The 24,181-nt window shown below is 35.6% G+C and overlaps 1 protein-coding gene across 1 annotated transcript in view; it reads left to right on the plus strand.

Annotated features, from left to right (window-relative positions):
• LOC149775120 (equilibrative nucleobase transporter 1-like) overlaps positions 1 to 20,431 on the plus strand; it is a 128,409-nt gene extending 107,978 nt beyond the window's left edge. The window contains exons 4-10 of the mRNA XM_089943368.1: positions 9 to 178; positions 4,450 to 4,657; positions 5,133 to 5,297; positions 6,010 to 6,105; positions 12,721 to 12,907; positions 15,081 to 15,207; positions 16,540 to 20,431. Coding sequence (XP_089799494.1) covers positions 9 to 178; positions 4,450 to 4,657; positions 5,133 to 5,297; positions 6,010 to 6,105; positions 12,721 to 12,907; positions 15,081 to 15,207; positions 16,540 to 16,761 — 1,175 coding nt within the window. The 3' untranslated portion in view covers positions 16,762 to 20,431. The remainder of the gene's footprint in view (positions 1 to 8; positions 179 to 4,449; positions 4,658 to 5,132; positions 5,298 to 6,009; positions 6,106 to 12,720; positions 12,908 to 15,080; positions 15,208 to 16,539) is intronic.
• Positions 20,432 to 24,181: the final 3,750 nt, after the last annotated feature.

Raw genomic sequence — 24,181 nt, forward strand, 5'->3', positions numbered from 1 at the left:
TGTTTCAGATTTTCCCTGGTTGGTTATTCCCGCAATGACGCTCCTGTCCGTTGCGGGTATTGCAATTCTGTTGACCAATCTTCAAATGTCCAACCTGTTCGGTCCACGTCGCTACACAGCTATGTCAACCTACGTGGGGGCCTTTTATACCGGCAGTATAACTCTGCTTTGTATGGAGGTAATCACTACATACATACATACATACATACATACATACATACATACATACATACACACACACACACATACATACACACACACATACATACATACACACACACACACACACACATACATACATACATACATACATACATGCATACATACATACATACATACATACATACATACATACATAAATACACACACACACACACACACACATACATATATATATACATACATACATATATACATACATTCATACATCCATACATACATACATAAAAAAAGGTCGAGAAAATTTGGACCATGGCCATTTCCAAGTCTTATTAAAAGTGTCTATAGAGTTAAACGCATGGCAATTTCCAAGTCTTATTAAAAGTGTCTATAGAGTTAAACGCATGGCAATTTCCAAGTCTTATTAAAAGTGTCTATACAGTTAAACGCATGGCAATTTCCAAGTCTTATTAAAAGTGTCTATAGAGTTAAACGCATGGCAATTTCCAAGTCTGGATAAATATGTTCAAACAGTTAGGCCCATGGCCATTTCCAACTCTATGGTAATAATATTCTTACTACAAATCAAATCAAACTCGTTGACTGGAATTTAACCGTTTTCTTCTTTACAAAAAATTAGGTTTCCAACCCCAACGCTGATTCCAGCTAGGTACAGTGAATACGTTGTATTTTCTTTATTTGAATTTTCAAATATGTTTTATTTTTTATTTTTGTGTAGAGAACAAAATTATAAAGATTCATTCACTTCTGAATCTAATTGATTGTGCAAGTTTAAAAATTAATTTGGTTTTCTTCTCATCGAAAAAAAAGTATAATTAAATTTACACGGCCATGTTTCGCCCTAAAAAAACCCCACATTTTAAATTATTGTGCTTAATGCGATGTACCAGTTTATAACGTGAGTCCATATGCAAACATCGTTCACGCATCGGTAGACCAGAGTCTACACTGTAAGTTTCATTCAAATAATAACAAAATTTGAACGATTAGAGTCGATCTAGATCTGCCAGCGCATACTCTTAGGGTGAATATAGGTCTTCACTGTTCACAGTTGAGTGTGTCAATACATAAGAATAATGTTAGGATGAATATAGATCTTCACTGTTCACAGTTGAGTGTGTCAATACATAAGCATAATGTTAGGGTGAATATAGATCTTCACTGTTCACAGTTGAGTGTGTCAATACATAAGCATAATGTTAGGGTGAATATAGATCTTCACTGTTCACAGTTGAGTGTGTTTAATACATAAGCATACTCTTAGGGTGAATATAGGTCTTCACTGTTCACAGTTGAGTGTGTTTAATACATAAGCATCATGTTAGAGTGAATATAGACCTTCAATGTTCACAGTTGAGTGTGCCAATACATAAGAATAATGTTAGGATGAATATAGATCTTCACTGTTCACAGTTGAGTGTGTTTAATACATAAGCATACTCTTAGGGTGAATATAGGTCTTCACTATTCACAGTTGAGTGTGTTTAATACATAAGCATCATGTTAGGGTGAATATAGGTCTTCACTGTTCACAGTTGAGTGTGTCAATACATAAGAATAATGTTAGGATGAATATAGATCTTCACTGTTCACAGTTGAGTGTGTTTAATACATAAGCATACTCTTAGGGTGAATATAGGTCTTCACTGTTCACAGTTGAGTGTGTTTAATACATAAGCATCATGTTAGGGTGAATATAGACCTTCAATGTTCACAGTTGAGTGTGTCAATACATAAGCATAATGTTAGGGTGAATATAGATCTTCACTGTTCACATTTGAGTGTGTCAGTACATAAGAATAATGTTAGGGTGAATATAGATCTTCACTGTTCACAGCTGAGTGTGTCAATACATAATAATAATGTTAGGGTGAATATAGATCTTCACTGTTCACAGTTGCGAGTGTCAATACATAAGCATAATGTTAGGGTGAATATAGATCTTCACTGTTCACAGTTGAGTGTGTCAATACATAAGAATAATGTTAGGATGAATATAGATCTTCACTGTTCACAGCTGAGTGTGTTTATTACATAAGCATACTCTTAGGGTGAATATAGGTCTTCACTGTTCACAGTTGAGTGTGTCGATACATAAACATAATGTTAGGGTGAATATAGACCTTCACTGTTCACAGTTGAGTGTGTTTAATACATAAGCATCATGTTAGGGTGAATATAGACCTTCACTGTTCACAGTTGAGTGTGTTTAATACATAAGCATCATGTTAGGGTGAATATAGACCTTCAATGTTCACAGTTGAGTGTGTTTAATACATAAGCATCATGTTAGGGTGAATATAGACCTTCAATGTTCACAGTTGAGTGTGTCAATACATAGGCATAATGTTAGGGTGAATATAGATCTTCACTGTTCACAGTTGAGTGTGTCAGTACATAAGAATAATGTTAGGTTGAATATAGATTATCACTGTGCACAGTTGCGTGTGTTTAATACATAAGCATACTGTTAGTGTGAATATAGACCTTCACTGTTCACAGTTGAGTGTGTCAATACATAAGCATAATGTTAGGGTGAATATAGATCTTCACTGTTCACAGTTGAGTGTGTCAATACATAAGCATAATGTTAGGGTGAATATAGATCTTCACTGTTCACAGTTGTGTGTGTTTAATACATAAGCATACGGTTAGGGTGAATATAGACCTTCAATTTTCACAGTTGAGTGTGTTTAATACATATGAAATATGTTAGGGTGAATATAGATCTTCACTGTTCACAGTTGCGAGTGTCAATACATAAGCATATTGTTAGGGTGAATATAGACCTTCAATGTTCACATTTGAGTGTGTCAATACATAAGAATAATGTTAGGGTGAATATAGATCTTCTCTGTTCACAGGTGAGTGTGTTTAATACATAAGCATATTGTTAGAGTGAATATAGATCTTCACTGTTCACAGTTGAGTGTGTCAATACATAAGCATAATGTTAGGGTGAATATAGATCTTCACTGTTCACAGTCGAGTGTGTCAATACATAGGCATAATGTTAGGGTGAATATAGGTCTTCACTGTTCGCAGTTGAGTGTGTCAATACATAAGCATAATGTTAGGGTGAATATAGGTCTTCAATGTTCACAGTTGAGTGTGTCAATACATAAGCATACTGTTAGGATGAATATAGATCTTCACTGATCACAGCTGATTGTGTTTAATACATAAGCAGACACAGTATTAATAGGAAAGAAAATAACATAGAAAGGTACATCGATTAAGTATTATCCCATTATAACGGATGTTCGAATTCATTATCTGGCCCCGGGACATAACTATATATGTGATTTGTACATGTGCAGAAGTTAGAGCGAAATAGTATGCATGTGTCTTACATAGCGTTTTGAGAGAAAACCCAACAGAATCAAGTTTTGGTTAATTGCATTTATCTGTTCACTAAATTCGTTGTGCATCAGGCAGTCTCCGTCCACATGGAGTTATCGACATGGAAATAAGGCTAGTCATTGGTTTTGTTCGTTTGTGGACATTTCAAATTGCTATTTTATAACAAAGCAGACATTTCCAGATCTGAAAATAAACCATCACAACTGCCAATTTAACGTTTCGTTAAAATTTGTTTTCTTTCTATAAAGTACATGAAAGCGTAAACCATTCTCCATCCCTACCCTATTGGGTTTTCAGATTTTATTTAGAGTAGGTATGAATATTAAACTTTGTCATGCTATGGAAAATTTATAAATTTCATTAATGTAATCACATCTTCAATTTGTAAGCGGACTCGCCAGATTATGTAAGGAACCCACTGAACTGTGGCAACGATTTGCTTTACACGGCAACGAGGTTGCAAAATATATTTTCTTAACCTTTTGTCCAGACCCTCGTGGATTTTGTTGCTTGATCCCCCCCCCCCCCCCGCAGCCAGATCATGCCGATAGCATTTTTTGTCCGAGCAGCATCGCGCTGAATCCTCCTGCGATTTTGTTGGCCCAAGCTATTCATTCCCCATTAGACTCCTGGGTCCATCGACTGCACTATCCTTCAGAGTTACATTTACCACTGTCTAGTGGACATGAATTTGATAATCACCCTAATTTTAAAATAAACTTGAAACAAGCAAATAAAACAAGTTTATGGAATTCGACTAAATATGAGTTTAATCAGCACAGGCAACTGATTCAAAACTTACACAAACGCAAGCTAACATTTTTAACTAAATTATTTCTAGGATTCACTACGAAAATATGAATTTTATTTCGAAGGATTATTCTTTTTATTTCTTATTCACTTCAGATGACAAATTATGCGGGGATTATTGATTTCCAAACATCCTTCATGTTCATTACTGTTGGTGTCGTGCCTATATTAGTGTCGTCAATAGCATTTCTGCCAAAGTCACGTGTTCCATGGCCAGTTCCGGTGGATTATGGGAAGAATCGTTATGGAGGCATGGAAAAGGACTACAATTCACAATCCAGCGCATGGCAGCGACGGATATCAGGTTTGGTCACGATATCTGGATATGCAGTGGCTCATGGAATGGTCTTTTATGAAGCGAAAACCCGGTTATCGTTTATTTAAATTGACCATTAATAGTGATTTCTTTTATCCTTGCACGCAGTAAACTAGCGATAAGAATTTATTACCTAAAAAAATACAAAGCGAGCGAGAACGTTAATAAATGAGTTTTCGATCTATCGTCCCTTACTTCTAATTTTGACAGTTTTAATGTACATTAGAAGTGCAGATTAATATTTACCATATTTACTGTTTTCTACTTGCACCCAAATGTAGATAAAGTACAGCCGTATGCGTGTCTTATGATGTAATGACATATCTGGGGTTTCGCTGTTCGTTTGAATTCAGATGCCGAATGAACAAGCATATATAATGCTCTGTGATGTATTAGGTAATAATAAATATGGGTCACGATTAGGTGCACGTTAAAATGATACATACTGTACTCTTTTATCCAGCTGGTGCGAAGTCGAGGAAAGACACACCTAAGATTTTACCAGTGCTAAGAAGCCCCCTGTATGTCTCGTCCGTTGTGTGGTGCTGTATTCTTAACCTAAAGACAATATCGTCTGAGGCGAACACTCCAGTTCACTTGCGATATCTTGGCGCAGACAATGAAACAGGTAAGACAGATATGCCGTATTACTAACGAGCACTTAGCTGCACGCAAGAGCTGTATCTAATTACCAAGCTTTTCCCCAATCCACTTTTCAAATAAAGACAAACTGATATGAGCAAGTGATAATATCTAATATGAAACTTCAAAAGACTTAGCCTTCAGAGAATACATAAATAATTTGAATTGGAAGAAAATCGATATTTTGATTAATGGTTATACAAATTATTATTATCATCTTTCCACTGGAAATTGCTTCAGTCAAGTTACCCAGCTTATCAATTGAAATTATGATACCCTGGTATATGTGTCCTACAGATTCAACAACATAGAATTTTTACACTAAAAGAGATATTATAGAAGAAATAAAATTACAATGAAATTAAAGTTGTAACTCTTCTTGGACATTATTGTTTATAAAGAAGTTTAATCTTATCAATGTCTTCTATTTAGACACAGATGAAAAGCCACTATGTATGTATGTATGTATATATATATATATATATATATATATATATATATATATATATATATATATATATATATATATACAGACACTTACACACACAATCACACACACATATATATATATCCATCCACACGCACACATACGAACGCACGCACGCACGCGCCCAAACACGTATCCGACAATAATGAATTATATACGTCTGATGCAGCATGAATGATATTTGTTAAATCTTTCATTGCGGTTTTTACAGTTACAACATATGTCAAGCTGTACTACCAAATCTTGCTTCTTGCTTTGCCATTTTCTCCCGTTCTTGGAATACTTATGGACTGGAGGAAACGTTTTGGTAAGATACTTTCTGATGTGAATTTGATACATATTATGTATATGCATTTGCATATTATTATTATTATTATTATTATTATTATTATTATTATTATCATAACTGTTCTTAACAGATTTTATTTAAACGTACAATATATAATTGGGACGAACTATTTAATATTGAGTATTTTTTAAAACAGTAATGACTATGATTTTAATATAATGGTGTATATAAATTGTCATTTGGGTAATCAACTTAGTCAGTCAACAGTTGTGAATGAGTTCATTGCCTCTCACATCCTCACCCCACACCCAAGCCAATCTTTAAGAAAATAATAACAAAAGCGACATCTGGTGGAATTCAGCGTATCCTTGCACTTGCACCGGTGATCAAACTAGGGTCTGCGTAGGTGAAACCCTTGAGTTCACCTACAACATCTCATTGAATCGTTCTTTATATGAATGTTTGGGGCAAAGAGAAGTTCTAGACGTTTGTTCTTATAAATCCATGAATCAGATATTATTTATTTCTCTGTATCGAAAATCACCCTTATGGTTAGTTTATTCCTTTCACTATCTCAGCTAGTGATAACAAAGTTTGGAAAAGTTCTATATTAGAATAAAATTTAATAGATATTGAAATATTATTTCTGGACTTAGTTTCGAATTCTAAAATCATTTCCGAACAATATCAACACACACACACACACACACACACACACACATACACACACACACGCGCGCACGCACGCACAGCTACTATTCCATTTCCAGTATAAGTGAATTAATGTATGGTTGAGACAGCTCTAATTTACTCAGAGTTGAACGTTGCGATAAAGTAACAGCCAAGGTTCTAATTCAGCTAGTTCGTACGTTTATATCAAGACCAAACGGTTCATACAAAAAAGAGAAAAAGAAATGTAGGAAATAAAAATAAAACAATACCACGTTGTGTCTGTCTGTCCTGATGCTATTGTACCTCGTTATTTCCAGGGTATACAGACAACTGTTGGTTTCATTACAGTGTTCATTAAAATGTCCTTATGGCACAAATAAGTTTCTTCCATGGATCACATATTCACGGATCGCAACTTGTTACGCTTGTTTTAACTTACCACTGGTAGGATTTACGAGTATGCAGTTGTAAGACACGAATCTGCATTTTATACCATAAGACACAAAACAGGCCAAGAACACATAACACACAGAATCATTCCTATTCCTAATTACTAAACATTTTTACTTTAGGATTTCCAAGAATACCCTATATAAGAAAATTTGATAGGCTCCAACTTGCGAACCTAATCCATGCTACCATAAAGCCCTTAAATCTAATCCATGCTAACTTAAAGCCCTTAAATCTAATCCATGCTACCTCAAAGCCCTTAAATCTTATCCATGATACCTTAAAGACCTTAAATCTAATTCATGCTACCTTAAAGCCATTAAATCTAGTTCATGCTACCTTAAAGCCGTTAAATCTAATTCATGCTAACTTAGAGCCCTTAAATCTAATTCATGCTACCTTAAAGCACTTAAATCTAATTCATGCTACTTTAAAGCCCTTAAATCTAATCCATGCTACCTTAAAGCCCTTAAATCTAATCCATTCCACCTTAAAGGCCTTAAATCTAATTCATGCATTTTATACCATAAGACACAAAACAGGCCAAGAACACATAACACACAGAATCATTCCTATTCCTAATTACTAAACATTTTTACTTTAGGATTTCCAAGAATACCCTATATAAGAAAATTTGATAGGCTCCAACTTGCGAACCTAATCCATGCTACCGTAAAGCCCTTAAATCTAATCCATGCTAACTTAAAGCCCTTAAATCTAATCCATGCTACCTCAAAGCCCTTAAATCTAATCCATGATACCTTAAAGACCTTAAATCTAATTCATGCTACCTTAAAGCCATTAAATCTAGTTCATGCTACCTTAAAGCCGTTAAATCTAATTCATGCTAACTTAGAGCCCTTAAATCTAATTCATGCTACCTTAAAGCACTTAAATCTAATTCATGCTACTTTAAAGCCCTTAAATCTAATCCATGCTACCTTAAAGCCCTTAAATCTAATCCATTCCACCTTAAAGGCCTTAAATCTAATTCATGCTACCTTATAGCCCTTAAATCTAATGCATGTTACCTCAAAGCCATTAAATCTAATCCATGCTACCTTAAAGCCCTTAAATCTAATATATGCTACCTTAAAACTCTTAAATCTAATTAATGCTACCTTAAAGCCCTTAAATCTAATCAATTCCACCTTAAATACCTTAAATCTAATTCATGCTACTTTAAAGCCATTAAATCTAGTTCATGCTACCTTAAAGCCGTTAAATCTAACTCATGCTAACTTAGAGCTCTTAAATCTAATTCATGCTACCTTAAAGCCCTTAAATCTAATTCATGCTACCTTATAGCCCTTAAATCTAATGCATGCTACCTCAAAGCCATTAAATCTAATCCATGCTACCTTAAAGCCCTTAAATCTAATTCATGCTACCTTAATGTCCTTAAATCTAATTTATGCTACCTTAAAGCACTTAAATCTAATTCATGCTACCTTAAAGCCCTTAAATCTAATCCATGCTACCTTAAAGCCATTAAATCTAATCCATTCCACCTTAAAGGCCTTAAATCTAATTCATGCTACCTTAAAGCCCTTAAATCTAATGCATGCTACCTCAAAGCCATTAAATCTTATCCATGCTACCTTAAAGCCCTTAAATCTAACATATGCTACCTTAAGACTCTTAAATCTAATTCATGCTACCTTAAAGCCATTAAATCTAGTTCATGCTACCTTAAAGCCCTTAAATCTAATTCATGCTACCTTAAAGCTCTTAAATCTAATTCATGCTACCTCAAAGCCATTAAATCTAATCCATGCTACCTTAAAGCCCTTAAATCTAATTAATGCTACCTTAAAGCCCTTACATTTATTCCATGGTACCTTAAAGCTACCTTGTGCATCAAGATCCCACCCGGATGTGTCTGCATCCAAGCGTAATGTATTCTGTTGTTTAAGTCTCATTCTCGTTTCTGAACGGATTTCATTGATTGAAATATTTGTTAAAAGATTGTGGGTGATAAAAACAGATTCAAGTTTGGTCTTTCTACATCGGAATATGATGGTGGCGTTTGAAACGGAGTTGATTAATATCGTTATGCACATGCATGTAATCGCAGGTCAGTACAATATTTATTATATAGCTCCTATTAAAATATAATTATTATATGCTCATTTCCCCGTTTACTTTACATTGTCAGAATCTTGCAGTATTACCCAATACTGAACCCGCGTGCCAATACACATAAAGCATTCACGTGGATAAAGGAACTACTTTCTATTGCAAATAAACAATGGACGCAGACGCCAGCACTTTTGATTTGTAAACTAAGAATGTACACTCGCGTAAGAGGCGCTTTACGTTGTGGTTGTTTAAATTTGTTTCTGAATGAACTAAAACAGATGTTTCGTTGACTGCCACATACCAGCTGCTTTAGCATATTCCGCGTTCATACAATGTATTGGATTTAGGCTAGCTACAGTATACAACAGACGAAAGATAAGGTCCTTACAAATAAAATACAAGTGACAAGTCATATACTGTCTTATTTAGCTGGTGATAAGAATGGCAAAAAAATATACTTTAGTTTTACATCCTGAATTTCCTCAAAATGTACTTTCTTAGTTCTGCAAATCCGAATTACACGAGCAATGTCATAGGTTCTCATTCTTGATTACACATTTCGAAATTGTACTCTAATTTCGATAAGTGCAATTACATCCTCCTTACTGCACTCAAAATGAAATAAGCATGAAATTCCATAGCGTCTTTTTGATAGTTGCAATTAAAAGACTTCATATATTTCCCACATTATGATTTCAAACATTCAATGACAGAAACAGAAACACATTTGCGAACGTCAACCGTCTTCTTCATAGCTTCTTCAATCTGATGTATTTCATGTGGAATTGTCACATACAAATCCAGTCCATAATCACGAAATTTCGTAGAATCGAAACAAAACCTCAAAATCTATTCATTCCAGATCAAATGGAAAAGTTGTTGCAATGCACTTTCATTTATATGACTCCAAATTTCAATTTAAACTAGACATGCCATTTTCTTTCTAAAGTTATGTCGAGCGCGCACCTAAGTTCAAATTTATCTGGGCGGAGTTATGTGCGCAGTAATAATGTTATTGTTGTGTAATGATGAATATGCGCTTGTGTATTTAGTTTGGAATACGGCATACATTCATTTACGTTGTTTCTTGTAGTGTATTATGTTTATATAATTAAGCCTTAGGTATAATTAAAAAAAATGAGCATATGATAAAAAGATTACTGCATTTGTATGGGAAAATATGAACTCGTTTTGTTGGAAGGATATACTGCAGTCCCAAGGTCGTGCAGTATTCCATCCAAAATCTCGGTAATTAAGCCACATTATTGTAAACGTTCAATATTTTCCCTGGAGGTATAAACCTTCTTCATTGATGTCGCATCAGAAAGTAGATGAAGCAACACATATGTGCTGCACTGCCAGCGGAAATTAGAAACGTATGCACTCCAGTCGTGGTTAATCTTGCATGAAGTATGCATGAGTGAGTGAGGTGTGTATGCCCTATACCACGATTGCTCTATATGGACATAGAACACAATTAATTTTACTATATGTTCTCGACATTTTTTTCTCAATACTGACCTTTCCACTGTGTGACAATCAATGCAAATCATATGTTAATCTAAAATACCTTCAAAGATGACTTCACGATGAAGTTCTTGTCAAAGGTTGACCTGCTCTTTTTTGAGATGCTGGACTGTGAACATAGCAGCATGTAAACAGAACAGATTTCACTTCCGGTCATCACCAAGGCCTTATACTCACTGTGCACTGTCGCCGAAATACACACAGACAACAACACCCCGAGCTCATGCTATCAAGAATAAACAGTTACCTTTAAATCCCTACCAAAAATGCATAAATAAAACTCTTCTATCACCACCAAAATGGGAGAGGAAAAAATGTCCTAAAAATAGACTAGAACTACATTCGTGGGTACTGAACTGGAAGTATTAATTGTGACCAGATTCCATATCAGGATTGCCATTCACCGGTTTTGCCATGCATGTAGAATATGCCGGTTTGCGTTAGCTGCTTGGTCAGCCTTTTTATTCCCAATAATACCCACGTAACTAGACAACAATGAATCCAGATGGTATAAGCAAATCGTATTTATGTAACACTTGGGATCTTAACTGGTTGTGACATGTGTTTTAGCAAGGTTTTCAGTGTGGAAATGGATTCCAAACAATTCATGAACTCTATGGTTTGAGAGATTATGATGAATTCTCGTATCAGAAGATAAAATGACAATTAGTTTCCAAGCATGGTATTTAGACCTTATGACGACACCATATGCAGGGTTAAATCTAAATCCCTTATTGGAAATCGGATCAGGCGTGTACAGAAATAAGGTGCAAACTGATCCGTACCGTCTAGTCATAGATCTGGACAGTTTCGTCATATCTCCGTTAAGTCTAGTCATAGATCTGCAAAGTGTAGTCATAGATTCGTACAGTCTATTCATAGATCCGTACAGTCTAGTCATCGATCTGTAGAGTTTAGTCATAGATCCGTACAGTCTAGTCATATATCCGTACAGTCTAGTCATATTTCCGTACAATCTAGTCATAGAACCGTACAGTCGTCATAGAGTTGTACAGTTTAGTCATATATCCGTACAGTCTAGTGATAGATCCGTACAGTCTAGTCATAGATCCGAACAGTCTAGCCATAGATCCGTACAGTCTAGTCATATATCTGTACAGTTTAGTCATAGATCCGTACAGTCTAGTCATAGCTAAGACAGGATCTCACTAAAGTCGTATATAACTGTAGTAGGTCCATCTACTCTGCTCCAAAATCTCTCTTGGCTACTACTTGTTTTAAATCTATTCCATTTGTCGAATATGTATCTGATATGCAGAAGTGAATGCAGTTTGCAACAAAAAAAAATAATAAATAAATAAATAAAATAAAAATGCTTTCGTTTCCTTTGCAACAAGTGTAAGATAGCCGCCAAGATAGTGTGTTTGGTCATCATGGAATATATTTAGTAGTCACAAGCTCAAAAACAGTTTTACATTTCCAAAGTTTGAACTCGTTTTGTTATACACATGTTCTGAACCTTTTTGATGCATATCTTTAGTTGAAGTTTCAGTGCCGGATTAAACCCTGTGGAGGCCCCAACGCCATGCGGCAGTCGAAATATTGGGGCCCACTCGCAAATTATCTACTAATACGTTTTATCAATATTATTTTGATCCGTTGTGCTGGGCACCTAGTCCGGTGCCTACTCTGCCTTTTTGGTAATACGGTACTGGGACGTTTCATAGTATACACACTGGTTGATTTTTAACAGATCAAAATTTAATGGCGACTAATGCACAGTTATTTCCTGTAATAGGGCATTTCACTATGTTGACATTTTTATGTTGAAATGTGTGACTGATACTACATTGCTCCGAGGTACACATTACAATTAAAAGTACAAATACATACCAATTTTCCACAGAGTGGTAATTACAAATGTAAACGTTTCCTTTACAGTTACCGATGTACGAGTCGAACAAATGCAGAACATTCAACACGCACTGGCAGTTACAGTTATTTTGTCTCTGTGTAGCACCATTACCGCCATGATACCCGTCCTTGACCTTCAAGCAGTTACCTTCATCTTCCTGATGGCAGAGAAAGTGGCTATGCTTGCATCTATGTTTGCCTTTTACACTCACATGTAAGAGATAATGTTATTGTAGATAACAAATTCATTTCATGTGCAACGGAACTTTCACTGTTTGTATATGACGAACCTACAACAAGTTTTAGGCTGTTTATTTGCATTCTTTTTTTGAATATACAGTACCTTGAGCGATACTTTATCTTTAAACATTCGCTTCTGTCTATTGGATTTGAAATTCGCCGAGTTTAGAATATTTACTGGAATAGAATGACAAAGTGATCTCTTGGAACGGTATACAGTTTCATATAATGATAGAGTGTTTGATTGGTTTGTTAATGTCGTTAACGGATGCAGATGCGGGTGTACGTTTGTATTTAGTTTGCATGGATAGCTCATCAGACTCAAACGTTTTTCAGAATATAATATTGAAGCTACGAATTCTGGTGTTGTTTATTTTAATCTATATGCAGATCTTCATCGACAACTAAACACACACAAAACCGTTTTAAATTAATCATTAAGTTAATAGGAAAATTAGAATGACAACATGTGACCTATCTGATTAATATAGATTCCCTTAACAGCCAGGGTCACTGATGTAGTAATAATTTCTATCTCCATATATAAATATTTTACTAAATCAGCAGAACACGTGTTGATTATATTTCCTAAACGTCTGTTATTTGTTTATATTTGTAACGAGACAAAAAATATTGAATTTACATAGAGCCATATATGTAAGCCATGTTTTCATGCATTTTACGGAAAAATATATTTAAGGGGAATCGAAACCTAACAAAATGTCAGGTCTGGAGTATCAAACTATTTCACTGACTTTCAAACAGAGAATCAGGTAACTGTAAAAAAGAATTTGCAAACATTATTAAGGGGGAACTTTAATTAAAATACACACATGCGCGCATGCACGCACAAACACGTACACGCACAGAGAGAGAGGCACACACGCACACGCACACACGCACACGCACACACACACACACACACACACACACAGATATATATCTATGTGTGTGTGTGTGTGAAAACAGGTGGCAGGGGGTCCTTATCGCAAAGACTGTTACAAAATGATTGATATGCTGTTTTCCATCTTTTACGTCGCCTATTGTCCCTTTCTTTTTTCAGACTATCTCCATATTTTCGTTGACTATACCAAGTTTACCAACGAGCGATACATTCTTCCTATACAGTTATCTCGCCTAAGTGCCTCCCAAACAGTGAAAAGATTGATTGCTAAACTAGTGGAGTAAAGCAAGGAAATTGTTCATCCAATCTCCTTAAATGCTCATAAGAAGATAAATGAGTAACTGATATTTTATCGCAACTATCTTTTCTTGTTATGCAAGTGTTCAGCCAGTCAACTGTTATTTCCATGTTAAAGTTCCAAGAAAATCATTAATTGTATTTTTTTTATTTTTATCGGAGATTTACAAACCACTGAAGAAGATAATTTGTATTCAGTACAAACCTTAGTTAAGGCCTAGAAAATTGTTTATTGAGTTCAGCTCTTGCATTTTGCGCTGATTGACAAAGCAAATTGGTATGATTAGTTCCATAATTGTAAAATAATTCCAGTCTTTTTTATTAAACAAATGCAAAGAGTTCCAGAAGTTGTTACAAAACAAAAGCAACAACAGCCTTTGTGCATCTGAGCTTTTATTCAGTGTACCGTATTTCAGGAAAAATGTAAAGGAAATGCAGACTAGACTTAGTCTAGCTATGTCTTTAAGGTGATTTAGATCTTATTCATGCAGACTAGACTTAGTCTAGCTGTGTCTTTAAGGTGATTTAGATCTTATTCATGCAGACTAGACTTAGTCAAGCTATGTCTTTAAGGTGATTTCGATCTTATTCATGCAGACTAGACTTAGTCTAGCTGTGTCTTTAAGGTGATTTCGATCTTATTCATGCAGACTAGACTTAGTCTAGCTGTGTCTTTAAGGTGATTTAGATCTTATTCACAATGTATAGACACGTCTAACTACTTGGAATACGCCGCTATCATTTATGTTGATGAGGATAAAGACGTTGAATGCATATTTAATGTGTATAATTGTCGATAAAGTTTAGATAATTGTATCTCTCTCTCTCTCTCTCTTTCTCTCTCTCTCTCTCTCTCTCTCTCTCTCTCTCTCTCTCTCTCTATATATATATATATATAAATCGACACAACAATTAAATTATACATCTATGTCTACCTTCATTGCAGACATTTTCCAAATGAATTGCTGGGAAAACTGACTGGAATAGCTCTTATGAGCTCAGGAATATTTTCATTGCTCCATTTTCCTCTGCGGGAATTCATTAGGGTTACATTACGGGACGATCCGTTTTATGTAAGTATCTAATGTAAAAGCCTTAACAAGTGGCATGCAAAATATACAAATACCAAGGAAGGTAGGGTCATCTTGATACGCGTGCTGGATCATAAGCTCCCCAAAATGTTATTCATACATGTTTAAATAGATACTACATATAGTGTCCGAACCTAGTGTCTCTACTACATTTTAATGTGTCTACAATGTAAAAAGTTAATATAGAAGTTGAGAAATGTATTATTTGATGTGGAACATGATATGATCTTATTTACATTTTACATCCTTCTCTATGTTCTTGTACGACGATAAAAGGGAAATATTATTTTCTCCTCACTGACAACACTGTTTAAAGAGATTCTGGATTAAATTTTAAAAAATTAAAAAACTTTCCGAAAGACAAATACGTACTGATGAAGAACGTAAACTCTCCATCTATATTTGTTCAGCCGAAAAGTTTTCACCGCCCTATTGTCCTTTATATAATTGCAAATTGAAGAATGAAAACTAACTTAAAGTTAGGTTGAGATTGTGAAGTTTCTCAACAAAATAGGAAAGCGTTTGATTTTATATCGTTATGTCCTCATCCGAAGCATGGCAAACTGTATTGTGTATGACTAAAAGTAATTTATTTAAAGTTGACATCAAGGAGCCTTAACGTCGAATATTTTGTTTATAACAACACAGCTAAAGGTTACAATTTGAGCATCCTTTTGAAAATGGAGTAATGCCAGATAAATGGTAATTCAGTGTGGTTAATATTAACAGGAGGAGTAGGTGGTTCTTATGGATATGAAATACCATATGTGATAGGTCCTTGGAACAATACGTATGGCTGTTATGGATATGAAATAGCATGTGATAGGTCCTTGGAGCAATACGTATGGCTGTTATGGATATGAAATAGCATGTGATAGGTCCTTGGAACAATACGTATGGCTGTTATGGATATGAAATAGCGTGTGATAGGTCCTTGGAACAATACGTATGGCTGTTATGGATATGAAATAGCATGTGATAGGTCCTTGGAACAATACGTATGGTTGATATTGATATGAAATAGCATGTGATAGGTCCTTGGAACAATACGTATGGTTGATATTGATATGAAATAGCATGTGATAGGTCCTTGGAACATTACGTATGGCTGTTATGGAAATTAAATAGCGTGTGATAGGTCCTTGGAACATCCGCATGGTTGTCATGGATATCAAATAGCACGTGGAATGTCCTTGTGCCGTTATTCATTTCCATTTTAGTTTGTTTCTTTATACATCAGAGCAAAATTATATTTTAAAGATTCTTTGAATGCCAAAAGTCTCTAACGAGATTACTTAATGCTTTTTTCTGTAGGTGAACCTGATCTTACTGTTGCTGCTCGTGGTTGCTATGGGACACCCAGTGTGTGTCTGGTACCACTGTAAGTTGAATCTGATTGGTGATTCGTCCAGCCAGGACATGGAACATATCCCCGTAACTCTTATTGTGGAAGAGGAACCAGCGAGAACGGAAAATAAAAAGGTGCCGTCTACAACACTAGACGAGAAAACAGGCCTTCAAATTACAGACCTGTAGAATCTCCAGGAAAAATATTTCTTGTACCGATCCATCCATGAAAATACAATACAACGACAACAACAACAACAACTACTACTACTACTAATAATAATAATAATGCGTAGTTTTATTCGTCCGTAGTTAGTGAACAACACCACATACCTTAATAAAGATGGATGAATTAAATTGTACAACTCCATTGTGAAGATTTGTCATAGACAGAAGTATAACATAACATAATATTTTACTGTCAGATAACAAGTCTACATCAATACAAGCCAGAACAATAAATATTAGGGGCTGCACCTATTGGCTAGTAAAAGGATTTCATTTTCATCCATTATACATTTTGTGAACTTGAATATATGTACTATATTTGACAACAAAATAGTTGCTCTCATTTTATATATTGTGTTTAATGTACTGAATTTTAACATGGACTGGCACGAGTCTATGATGTTTGGTGCAAAATGGACGATCTCCTGTTTAGTAGCACGCAGCACGATGCTCAAGAAAATGAGGCGAAACATCTGGGTTTCTTCAAGGTCGAACATCTTTCTATTATTCTAAAGAATAAAAGCATGCGCAGTTTCTATACCACTCTAATGAAAGAGTCGTTAAAAATAAATATAAAAAGATTTAGTAATATGGGAAATGAATTAATGATCCGATCCCTTTAACAAAGGTTATAAGATTTTGGCGGAACCAACACCATATTGGCTCGTTCGAGGGTAAAGGTTCAACGTGAGAATTAATATTTTAGGGTATCGCCGAACATGCCGTGCAGTACTTATATATTCTGTTCATAAAACTAATTGTAGATTTATTTCAATACCGCTCGTCTGAGGCACGTTATGTCTTACGCTTTACAAAAGTGGATTACTATCAAGCTTTGAGACTATTTATACATTCTGGTATTTCTAATTTCACTTCCAATTGTTCAAACTGGTTACAGTCTAAAGACGCAGATGATATATCGTATTTTTCCTATGTAGGTATATGCGTTTCTCCGTTTATTTTCTCCTATATCTTCATAATTTACCATTCTTTCCTTCATCATTGCTGTCAACAACCAACTCAGTACTGATAACTTAATGTTTCATAGCAAGAATGCTTGATTTTTTAACCCCCAACCCCAACCCACACCCATCCCAAATGTATGTAGCCGTGTCCGGCATATGGGCGTTCCATCTGTCTCCGTGGAATGTCTGAAATCTTGAATTATAGTCCATGAATCAGATCCTAACATTTACATGATTTGTACCACCCGTGGGAACTAAGGTTCATTATCATATTTGGCAGGGGCTGAAACTATCGAAATGGAAAATAGGTGTTTGCAGTGCATACAATTTTACCTTGACTGTTATTAACACATTTTCAACCATATACCAAATTCGTCAATAACTTAATTTCAACGTTTCTGCAGAAGGGTGTTTATATCAATCTCCTGGAAAATGTTTTCTGTTTGCAAACCCAGAATACTAAAATTAAGAACTAAGGTAGTCGACCATCTACACTTACGACCGTAACAAACAACATCTAGCTATCTTCACTGATTAGCCACTGGCATCCTTCTGAGTCGATTTGGTCTTTAAACACAAACTAGTTTACTCAGATATTAGGTGACAGTATTTGTATTCCCGGTTTCGACAATTATTTCATCTTTTCGTACCTTTTTGTGCAAGGAAGGGACTTAGGGTTATTAAAAGTGTCATCACCCCACATTAGATAACTCGTAACAGGAGATAATAACAATGACCCGTCATTGTGCTTGCATGTGCTGTGTACTGTTATCTAATCTGACGTACCATTTGTCAATCTTTTTTAGTTTCAATAAGAAATATATTAAAAGCGGCTGGCAGAATGAATCAGCAACTCTGTCTGGATTTGTAGTTTTGCTCAGACATGAAATTTAGAACTAGAAAGTAAGAGGCAGTTTAAAAATGAATTGCTTATTTACGTCTCTCTGCAACGCCTGTGGCGGTCGCAGGCTAGGAGATGATTTCCAAGAATACAGTCTACTCACATATGTACTTCCCATTCTGCTTTTCCCACTTATAGCATCTCCAATTAGGGCTATGTATTCCCGTTCCTTTCCCCAGACACATCCTCCATGTTGCGACCTAGAAATTGGCTTGTTCTGATTGCTTCTTTAAGCAGTCTTTGCCAGGGGGAAGGCAGATGGTCTTTCGCAATTACACTTATCGTTAAACATAATATGAGATATCTTGAATTATTTACTTTAACTGTGGCAGACTTTTCTGCATCAAGAATGAACTTTTCTAATTTGTCTATGAGCTCCTTTGACTTATCCCATTGTTTCTCCAATTGGGATCACACTTCCCGTGCCTCTTTTGGAAATCAGGATTTTGAGAGTACTTACTTTTACTTTGTCTGCAAATGTGCTGACTTTGTCAAATGCCTTATACGCATACATGGCCAAAAGTGCCTGACAAACATTTGTACCTAAAGCAGCTACTACGTTTTCAATGTTAAGAACTCTTGTGCGTGATGTAGTGCCACGTTTCATGAAGATTGTGACCTTGATGCAATCATCTAATGCTAAGCATCTGATGAACACAGCAGTGTCTTCTGAACTTATCAGTTCTGATTGGTAGCCAACCTCAGCAGCATGTACTGCAAATAGCAAGAAGAGATCATCTCCCTCCTCGTGTATATTCTTGAGATCACTCACCTTCTGTTACATAGAGATGTAAATTTACACCGTGTTTCACCAGCGGTTGAAGTCTCTCTGGCTCTATCCCTTTGATTGTCCTTTCACTGATCTTTATATATGCCTTCTGGTAGGTGCTAGAAACCACATCAATGCTTTGACTCTTCATTCAGAGTTATGAACTACAGAGACTTGAGAACTTCGTCTAAGTTAGCTTGATCACATCTCACCCTTTGAACAAAAATATTACTATCATTCACAGTGGCAGAGGTTTCCGGCATTACTTTAGGTGATACTTTATTGTTCTGCAAATGTGTGTCAAAAGTAGGTTGGTTGGTCTTTCGAAGAAGCAAATCTGGGTTACCCGAAATACTTGGCCAAGGTCCTAGCTGATGGGAAACTCCATCCTCCATCTGAAGATTCTGGCAGTGATACTAAGAAAGAGTGCCCTGTCTGCTTTCAAAATGCATTGCTCGTCACCTCCTTCTTCTTGTACATATTGTTGAAAGTTTAAAGCTAGTTCATTTTTATGGGGCCATAAATTGTCTTCACTGGTGGAATACTTTCTAGCCTCTCAGTTCTGAAGTCGGCATAACTTTTCTCTCATACATTACATCCATTCATTAGGTTAGAGGCTGGTTCCCAAAGGGCTACCTTTGCTGTTGAGATATCAATAAGTTACTGTATCCCAGAAAATGGTTGTCACAGCTTTAAAAATGACTCACCATTGCTGACATTGCATCCCATCTTCCTGAACCCTTGGTTTGTGGAGTTCTCCATGATAAAGATCTGATATTTTGTCGTTCACCATGTCATTGAACCCAGGAAGGCTCTCATGTGTTCGGCGATGATGTAATATATTTTCAGAGCACTCGATTTTAGGCTGAACCTTGCTGTCCCCCCTGGAGGCTCTGTGTGTTTGTTGACCGTGACGTATGTGGCTTGATCAACATGAATGCGATCAAATTGTAATGAATATTTGCTTTAATTTATATTAAATTTAATTTAATTCTTTGCTTGTTAGTTTTAATTGTTTTATTATCATTCAATTACATGCTATTGTAATGAAAATTTATTTACTGGAATTTAACATATTCCAGAAAGTAGTTTGACCTGACTGTTTTTTCTTGAAACCTAATATTAGAACGTTGTATTTAATGCTGACCTAGTTCCTGACCTTGATTCAGACTCAGCAAGAGTTGAAGTAAACAACTTCTTTTTTAATTCTTTTTAAGTCTTTCTTAATTTGGGATTTATAAAGTGAAATCGAGGCTGTACTGGGAATACGTGGCTTTAGACATGTAGCAATTTTTTCAAAAGTCTTTATCGGAGGGTTGATCCTTATCCGGGCGTGTGTTTTGCGTAGTAGTCATATTTAATAGTGATGTTTTCAGAAATAATTTAATTTGGGCTATAAACCGTTAACACTTGGAGGATCTTTCTGTGGCCAGCATGAGTTGAAATTCTGTTTATTGGAATTAATAATCTTTTCGCTGGGAATATTTAAGAACTCATACAGAATTCTTAGACAAAGCCATTTATTGAAATTTTAATTGGAATTCAAACACCGGATTTTTTTTTTATGTGGTACAACAAAGAACTGTGGACACTTCAGTATAATACTGACTACGGCATACGTCATCGCCTTCCATTTTAGATTTTCGCCGGGACTCGAACTCAAATTCATTAGAACATTGTGTTACCGGGATTCATAATTTTTAATTCTTGGATTTTTTTTTTTTTTGATTTTATAAACGTAAGTTCTTTTTTTTTGCATTTTTACCTTGTTTGTCTAGGAAAATACATATTTGTTAGATTTTACAAAGCATGTTGTCTTCACTCTTTCCTTGTTAATGTTTATGAACGCCTACACATGTAGCAAGGAAATTGGCTTGTTTGTCCTTGGATAAATACATTTTGGCAAAAATATTTCAGAAACCTTTGTGTTTTGAAATTTGAATTCCCCTAGTTTTTGAAATTGTTTAAATCCCAAGTATTATTTTACAATTTTGAAGTCTCAAGTGAAATCGACAAGTTTTCTCTACAATGACATCAAACGTGGAAACCTTTCTTTCAAATCCTAAGAACAATTAGACCTTATGAAAAAGATGAATTGATTCAATTTGTCAGAAAATATATCTTTCTGAGGCAAAATCTTTCTTAGAGAGGCAAGAAATAAAACATTTTGGTCCTGATATGATATAAAAAAATGTTTTTGATGAAAGTGCTTTGGTTATGATCAGTAAGTTTGTATCAGACTCTGACATGAAAGTAAAGGAATTAAAATTAAAATACAAGATGGAATTGGAGTTAAGGAAAAGCAAAGGCAGTTGCAGTTTAAATTGGAGAAAGAGAAATAACAAATGAAATGTGAAAAAGAGAAAGAGGAAATGCATTTACACTCGGAAAAGAGGACAGTGAAAGACAAATGCAGCTACAAAATGAACAAATACCTTGACAGAAAGCGCAAATGCGTTTACAACTGGAGAAAGCGAAAGAACAAATGCAGTTGGAGAAAGTGAAAGAGCAAATGCATTTACAATTGGAAAAAGAGAAGGAAGAGAGGGAATATCTATGAAGAATAACAGAAATGGAGCTAGGAAGTGAAAAACACAATCATACTTTGGATACAAATTCAAGAACGTTAGGTTTGTGCCACCTTCTAGAGAAAAAGAGGTAGACAAATAGTTCCCTTATTTTGAAGAAGTTGCTAAAAATTTGAAATGGCCGACGGAGCATTGGACTCAATTATTACAATGTACACTTTTTGGCAAAGCCCGATATATCTTTGCATTCCTCTCAGTACATCAATGTACTGACCATGCATTTGTTGAATGAATGCATCTTATGGGGTTAAGACTTAGTTCCTGAAGATTATCGGCAACAATTCAGAAACTATAAAATGAAGCAGGACAAACTCATGTCGAATTTGCAGGAAAAATAGAGCAGTTTTTTGATAGATGGTGCTTAGCCAATTAAGAGAGTTGATCCAGATGATAAAAGTCTCAAACAACTTGTATCACTTGAGGAGTTCAGGAACCCGTTGACATTAAATCTTATCTTGATAGACATATGGTCGAAACCTTGGAAAATGCTGCTTGTACTGCTGACAATTATTCTTTAACTCATACATTTTCTTTTGTAAATAAAACTTCCACTCAGCTGTCGTCTGGTTGAAACGTATTCCAGCCTAATACAAGCCCTTCTAAACATCAATATGGCACAACTTTTAAAAATCAAGCTTCATACATGCACTTATATAATAGAATTCCACAAGTGTGCGTCTTGCCTTCAAGAATGAGAGTTACGGAACCGTCTGCAATGATGCCTGCTTCAATACAAAGATTTCGAAGGCCAATATATTGAAAGCATTGTCCAAGAATTCAGCAAGCATAGATATTTTCTGCAATTGTTGTAGTGCCTCCATGACGCTTTGCAACTGGTACAAAATTTAAAACATTGTGGTCAACTCAGTAGCCGGGGCATTCATGGTAGACAGGTGATCTATGACATCATAAGCGATGTTCACTAAAACCATAGTACTGATGCTAAACCTAGCCAACAAGGTATTATATAATGCAGTGTGTCTGCCTGTTTTGCAACTGGCCAGACCACGTTTTTATTTCGAGTATCGTTTTCTTTCTCTTTGCATTTAGGTATGGATGCGGGCTGTTTTGTCAGCGGCTCTGGTCCAGCTGGCATACCAGCAGCATAATTTAGCAGTTCTTCTTTTTCAGTGGTTGCAGTTCTTTCCTATGCTTCTCAATGTCGGGGAGAGGAGCCATCGGGAAATGTGGTTGAAAGACTTTGGCTCGTACGGCAATGCCAGTGACTCGATAAGTGGCCCCCTTGCCTATCATACTCTCTTCCTGATTATCAATGTTGATCAATCTTAAATGTGTGCAAACATAAGACTGAATCTTGGCTTGAAGAATAATGTGCTGATTCAATATTTTATCAACAAAAGGCTTCCATTTGTGAGTATGATAGTCAATGTCCTAGACTGTTCAATGCATGAATGATTTTGGCATTACTAGTGAGTGTCGCACAGCACCGGTATAAATAGTTGTTTTGGTAAGTTTCTTCTGGTCACAGATCACTGCAGATATAATGCCCCAACTGAGCGTGCTGACTCTTTTTGAGGGCTTCTTGTTCCTTGGATCACCAATAAGAATAACCAGGAGGAACAATTGAAGATAACCAGGAGAGGGAAGATACCGATATGATTTTGTTTTCATTTGTTTTTTTTTTTTTACAGCTGATCTCAAGAGAGATAATGTTGATTTAGTTTTCCAAGCTGCAACTTCTCGCTTGACAGTTTGGTTTTCTCTAACAATATCCAGTAATGTGAACTATCATATACAGCCAGTAATTTCTTTTTATCGCTTGGAAACGTATCAGGGCTTTTTACAGACATTCTTTTTGGCTGATCCTTTCAGTCCCCCAGATCTCACCAGATTTCACGTGAGTTTCGAGCTTTTCTCAGAGTAATCACATAAACAATCTCTTGGCATTTCAATTTGTAACTGAAACAAGTAAATATATGCTCAATTTTCTTTTTTGTGAGCATCAAACAAAATGGTCTCTGAATCTGCTTTGTCTTCAGTTTTTGATTTAACCCTTGTGTAGTTCGTACAGCGTGATATATGGTAACATGCCTTTACAGCCACCATGTCCCTACTAGTAAATATGCATCACCTTTGCTGACTGTGCTTGTAAAGTTTTTTATCAACTTATGGCTGTGGGATTTGTTTACGTTTTGAT

The sequence above is a fragment of the Sinohyriopsis cumingii genome, chromosome 19, assembly GCF_028554795.1.
Source record: "Sinohyriopsis cumingii isolate HCF-2022 chromosome 19, ASM2855479v2, whole genome shotgun sequence".
Lineage (NCBI taxonomy): Eukaryota > Metazoa > Mollusca > Bivalvia > Unionida > Unionidae > Sinohyriopsis > Sinohyriopsis cumingii.